Here is a 6,020-nt window from a genome sequence, read left to right as displayed (position 1 = left end):
GGGGGGTGCAAAAGAGAGAGAGAGAGAGAGAGAGAGAGAGAGAGAGAGGAGACTGGGGGGGCTGAAGAGAGAGAGAGAGAGGGGAGACGGGGGGGGGGCAGAAGAGAGAGAGAGAGAGGAGACTGGGGAGGGCAGAAGAGAGAGAGAGAGGAGACTGGGGGGGGGCAGAAGAGAGAGAGAGAGAGGAGACTGGGGGGGGCAGAAGAGAGAGAGAGAGAGGAGACGGGGGCGGCAGAAGAGAGAGAGAGAGAGGAGACTGGGGGGGCAGAAGAGAGAGAGAGGAGACTGGGGAGGGGCAGAAGAGAGAGAGAGAGAGGAGACTGGGGGGGGGCAGAAGAGTGAGAGGAGACTGGGGGGGGGGCAGAAGAGAGAGAGAGAGAGAGAGAGGAGACTGGGGGGGGGCAGAAGAGAGAGAGAGAGAGAGAGAGAGAAGACTGGGGGGGGCAGAAGAGAGAGAGAGGAGACTGGGGGGGGCAGAAGAGAGAGAGAGAGAGGAGACTGGGGAGGGGGGCAGAAGAGAGAGAGGAGACTGGGGGGGCAGAAGAGAGAGAGAGAGAGAGGAGACTGGGGTGGGGCAGAAAAGAGAGAGAGAGAGAGAGAGAGAGGGGAGACTGGGGGGGGGCAGAAGAGAGAGAGAGAGGGAGGAGACTGGGGGGGGCAGAAGAGAGAGAGAGAGAGAGAGGAGACTGGGTGGGGGCAGAAGAGAGAGAGAGAGAGAGGAGACTGGGGGGGGGGGCAGAAGAGAGAGAGAGAGAGAGAGAGAGAGGAGACTGGGGGGGCAGAATAGAGAGAGAGAGAGAGAGAGAGAGAGAGAGAGGAGACTGGGAGGGGGCAGAAGAGAGAGAGAGAGAGAGAGAGAGAGAGACTGGGGGGTGGCAGAAGAGCGAGAGCGAGAGAGAGAGAGAGACTGGGGGGGCAGAAGAGAGAGAGACGACTGGGGGGGGGGGCAGAAGAGAGAGAGAGAAGACTGGGGGGGGCAGAAGAGAGAGAGGAGATTGGGGGGGCAGAAGGGAGAGAGAGAAGATTGAGGGGGCAGAAGAGAGAGGGAGAGGAGATTGGGGAGGGGCAGAAGAGAGAGAGAGGAGACTGGGGGGGCAGGAGAGAGAGAGAGAGGAGACTGGGGGGGTGGCAGAAGAGAGAGAGAGAGAGAGGAGACTGGGAGGGCAGGAGAGAAAGAGAGGAAACTGGGAGGGGGCAAAAGAGAGAGAGAGGAGACTGGGGGGGAGCATAAGAGAGAGAGAGAGAGAGGAGACTGGGGGGGGGGCAGAAGAGAGAGAGAGAGAGAGGAGACTGGGGGGGGGCAGAAGAGAGAGAGAGAGAGGAGGCTGGGGGGGGCAGAAGAGAGAGAGATAGGAGACTGGGGGGGGGGGCAGAAGAGAGAGAGAGAGGAGACTGGGGGGGGGGCAGAAGAGAGAGAGAGAGAGGAGACTGGGGGGGGCAGAAGAGAGAGAGATAGGAGACTGGGGGGGGGCAGAAGAGAGAGAGAGAGGAGACTGGGGGGGGGGGGCAGAAGAGAGAGAGAGAGGGGAGACGGGGGGCAGAAGAGAGAGAGAGAGAGGAGACTGGGGGGGGGGCAGAAGAGAGAGAGAGAGAGAGGAGACTGGGGGGGCAGAAGAGAGAGAGATTGGAGACTGGGGGGGGCAGAAGAGAGAGAGAGAGAGACGAGACTGGGGGGCGGCAGAAGAGAGAGAGAGAGAGAGAGAGAGAGAGAGGAGACTGGGGGGTGGCAGAAGAGAGGGAGAGAGGAGACTTGGGGGGCTGAAGAGAGAGAGAGAGGAGACTGGAGGGGGCAGAAGAGAGAGAGGGAGAGGAGACTGGGGGGGGCAGAAGAGAGAGAGAGAGAGGAGACTGTGGAGGGCAGAAGAGAGAGAGAGAGGAGACTGGGGGGGGGGGCAGAAGAGAGAGAGAGAGGAGACTGGGGGGGCTGAAGAGAGAGAGAGAGGAGACTGGAGAGGGCAGAAGAGAGAGAGGGAGAGGAGACTGGGGGGGGGCAGAAGAGAGAGAGAGAGAGGAGACTGGGCGGGCAGAAGGGAGAGAGAGAGAGGAGACTGGGGGGGCTGAAGAGAGAGAGAGAGGAGACTGGAGGGGGCAGAAGAGAGAGAGAGAGAGAGGAGACTGGGGGGGGGGGCAGAAGAGAGAGAGAGGAGACTGGGCGGGCAGAAGGGAGAGAGAGAGAGGAGACGGGGGGGCAGAAGAGAGAGAGAGAGGAGACTGGGGGGGGGCGGCAGAAGAGAGTGAGAGAGAGAGAGAGAGAGAGGAGACTGGGGGGGGGGCAGAAGAGAGAGAGAGGAGACTGGGGGGGCAGAAGAGAGAGAGAGGAGACTGGGGGGGGGGGCAGAAGAGAGAGAGAGAGAGAGGAGACTGGGGGGTGCAGAAGAGAGAGGGGAGACTGGGGGGGGGCAGAAGAGAGAGAGGAGTGGGGGGGGCAGAAGAGAGAGAGAGAGAGAGAGGAGACTGGGGGGGGGGGGCAGAAAAGAGAGAGAGAGAGAGAGAGAGGAGACTGGGGGGGGGGCAGAAGAGATAGAGAGAGAGAGGAGACTGGGGGGGGCAGAAGGGAGAGAGAGAGAGAGAGAGAGAGAGGAGACTGGGGGGGGCAGAAGAGAGAGAGAGAGAGAGGAGACTGGGGGGGGCAGAAGAGAGAGAGAGAGAGGAGACTGGGGGGGGCAGAATAGAGAGAGAGAGAGAGAGAGAGAGAGAGGAGACTGGGAGGGGGCAGAAGAGAGAGAGAGAGAGAGAGAGAGAGAGAGAGAGGAGATTGGGGGGGGCAGGAGAGAGAGAGAGAGAGAGAGAGAGAGGAGATTGGGGGGGCAGAAGAGAGAGAGAGAGGGAGAGAGGAGACTGGGGGAGGCAGAAGGGGGGAGAGTGGGCGCGGGGGAGATCGGGGCAGAGAGAGGGGGGGGAACTCGGTGGTGGGGGAGGGGCTAAAGAGCATGGAGAGTACAGTGTGGATGGATGATGAATGTGAACCAGGTCTAAAGGGGGAGGTTGAGAGCGAGAACGTGATCGAGATGGTAAGATGGATCACATTCTTCCAACCTCACCCCTTTCACACCTGAACAATGTTCTCCCTCTCCTCCCCCGACACCTGGTTCACCACATTGAACTCCATCTGCTATGCACCTGCCCATTTCACCATCCTGTCTATGTCATGCTGAAGTTTTGTGTCATCTGCAAACTTTATAATGCTGCTCTCTACATCCGTGTTGAGGTCGTTTATAAAAATTGAAAAGAGTAATGGACCCGAAACATGGTCTAGAATCACTCAAAGAAAAATACCCACATTGAAAATAACAGGATGTGGCAAAAATATGGAACTGTAAAGATACATAAATATTACCAAATAAATGAGGACGAGGAAGACCATTCAACTCATCTCCAGAGAATAATCCGGCAATTACCTCATCACATCATTCAACGGTTTGGTAAATGAATCTAATTCACGTGTTGATCACTCTCTCTTTTTTTAAATTTCCAATCAATTCACTTCTCAAATAAGGTGCATGTGACAAATAATTGACTATTTCTTACCTTAACTGCCAAACAGATTCCAGTAGAACCAGTCAATCCCTCGTCACAATGAAGTTCAGCAGTGAAACATTTTGCTGATTATAGCTAAATGCTTTGGCAAATAGTCCACACAACAGCCGAACACAAAAGTTGGGAGCAAAAGATCAAGCAGACCTTATAACAGACACAGGACTAAACTACATTGCAAGGAGGAATATATTCACAAGTATGTAATATCACTACTCCAATAAGGAACACTTACCTGCCTCTCTTTTTTTGAATGTTTGCAGAAATACTCTGCAAACGACAGCAGAGCTGGGTCAGAGGTAAAAGCTGAAACGGCTTCAGGCTAGAAAGAAAGCATAGTGGATTTTTAAAATCTAGTCGGCTCAGCAAAGTCAAAGAAACAAAATAAGCGCGGTGCGCTTTTGTCATAGATTTTAGCATCCAAGGCACGAGCCATTTTCTAGACGTCAGCGTACTTTACAGAAGTGGGCCAGGAGGAAGCAGCCCTGTGGGTGTACCTTGATAGAAAGGAACTCGGGGTTTTTGTGAGTGAACGTCTGAGCTAAAAGACTGCGAAACCCTTTCGGATCCTCGGTGTAAGAGAGATGCCCCGCTCGGAGCTTGACGTAAAGAAAACCATCCTTCGACAGAATTGATCTGAAAGAAAGAGAGACCATGAGCACAGGGTGATGACAAATTGGCTGATGTAGACAACACTAAATTGCAGCTTTCATGTATTAATTTACTCAGCAAAGCAATAGGACCAGATACAGATAAAGTATTACAAGTATACTTACTGCAAACTTGGAGTTCCTTTAGAAAGATCCATCATAATCTCCCAATACTTGGGACCTTTTACTTTGATCTGGAAAGAGTAAACCAGTTGTCATCTGTCTTTTATTTTGAGGCTGCTCATTTCTCTGAAAGTAATCATTTTGACCGACCAATTTAAGATTGGATTATACGCAGACAAGTGGTTTGATATAGTGCCACTTCTCATGAATTTCCAAACTAGCAATGTGTGGTGTGATTTGTTGTCTTTTGAGCAGGTCCGAATGATAAAAAGTCACTTGCCCTGCCAATACGAGGCACTGTTATAAAGGAACAAGTGAACCATGTTAATTTATCTTGGTTTCCCTCTCCCCGTCTCCAATGGATACTTCTACCACAAAGCAGTCTGCTCAATAATGAAGCCAAGAATTAAAAGAAAAATCTATTTTGACTGGCCATGCTGAAATACAATCCCATAGCTATATATTTGGGAAACAAATGGAAAAAAGGGCTATTTTTGACTGTACATGTCAATTGCATATTTAATCTACAATAACAGTCAATAAAAAAGATACAATCAGGATGAAATGCTGCAAGAAACTGTATCACTTTCGATCCCACACTGGAAAATAGTAAGGTTGATCTTACTAACAACACTCTTTCCAAAGAAAGGCCCACTTTACCTCTTTCAGTAAGTGTAGTTCAGGAAGAAGGCTAGGTGCCATGAGGTTTACTGTCATTTCCTCACACCACTGAGAAGCCTAGATCAAAAACAAAGATATAAATCTATCGGTGAAATATGTGAATGGCAGTTTTTAGCAATACTACATTTTTACCCCTTCTCCTCGTGTCACAGTGTTGGATGGCCATTTCCAGTGCAATTCCTTTAATCACCAGGATGTGCCATCAGTTTTACTTTGCTATGGGGGCAAGCTGGTTGAGATATGTAACTTTACTCTATGGGGAAATGCAAACATAAACCCATGTTGTACAGTACTGAATTCCAACAGAAACAAGATACACTTGCATTTTAAGTAGTGAAGTTTTGCATTCCAACCACAGGATTCTAGAATTCTCAACCCAGCTTCAACTCTCATTCAAACTGACTGCCCTCAGTGGGAAACTTTTACTAGCTTGGGTCCATATACTGATTGGATACTGCCCAATACTCGATCAGGACATAGTTTAAGATTTGGGTTGGTGCGTCTCCTCTCACAAGCTCACTAGTCGAATAGTGGAGAAGTGCACGTGACCACACTTAGCATAGGAAAAGAGAGAGTTTGTTATTGCAGTTTGGCCGATAGCTTCCCTTTTTATTAATCTCAGTCCTTCAGGTTCCTTTTCAGTGTACCCTTGTAATGCTTGAACTGTTTGCTGTGGGGAACATTTTCCCTCTTTCAGTATTTCTGCACAGCTGAGTTAGGGCCGGTGGGTGTGCAGTGTAGAATGAGGACATGTTTTAAGGACCAGTCTCAATCGCCAGAAGTACATGTCCAGTTGAATAGCTCCATCAGAAATGACACCAAACTGCTACCATAAATCGAACTGTTTGGTGAAAGATCTGTCAAATACATCCTGAGCAACCATTTCTTGGCCTTTAGAACTGACAAGTCAGGTGTGCAACAGGTGGCAAAATAAGTATCATTTTAAAGATAAACAATTTCATTATCAATCACTCCCACAGTAAAGGCCTCTTGAATAATGCCTGTTGCATGCAAATCTAATTTCTACACATG

At 50.6% G+C, this 6,020-nt stretch overlaps 1 protein-coding gene across 2 annotated transcripts in view; it reads right to left on the bottom strand.

Moving 5' to 3' along the window:
* Positions 1–6,020, bottom strand: part of anapc1 (anaphase promoting complex subunit 1) — a 199,421-nt gene that overhangs the window by 31,645 nt on the left and 161,756 nt on the right. For both annotated transcript variants that reach the window (XM_070885752.1, XM_070885753.1), the window contains exons 41-44: positions 4,968–5,045; positions 4,311–4,378; positions 4,032–4,170; positions 3,770–3,856 (exon numbers count right to left, since the gene is read on the bottom strand). In XM_070885752.1, coding sequence (XP_070741853.1) covers positions 3,770–3,856; positions 4,032–4,170; positions 4,311–4,378; positions 4,968–5,045 — 372 coding nt within the window. The remainder of the gene's footprint in view (positions 1–3,769; positions 3,857–4,031; positions 4,171–4,310; positions 4,379–4,967; positions 5,046–6,020) is intronic.

The sequence above is a fragment of the Pristiophorus japonicus genome, chromosome 7 (genome assembly GCF_044704955.1).
Source record: "Pristiophorus japonicus isolate sPriJap1 chromosome 7, sPriJap1.hap1, whole genome shotgun sequence".
Lineage (NCBI taxonomy): Eukaryota > Metazoa > Chordata > Chondrichthyes > Pristiophoridae > Pristiophorus > Pristiophorus japonicus.
The sequence above is the reverse complement of the archived record's forward strand: the minus strand, read 5'-3'. Positions and strand labels throughout refer to the sequence as shown.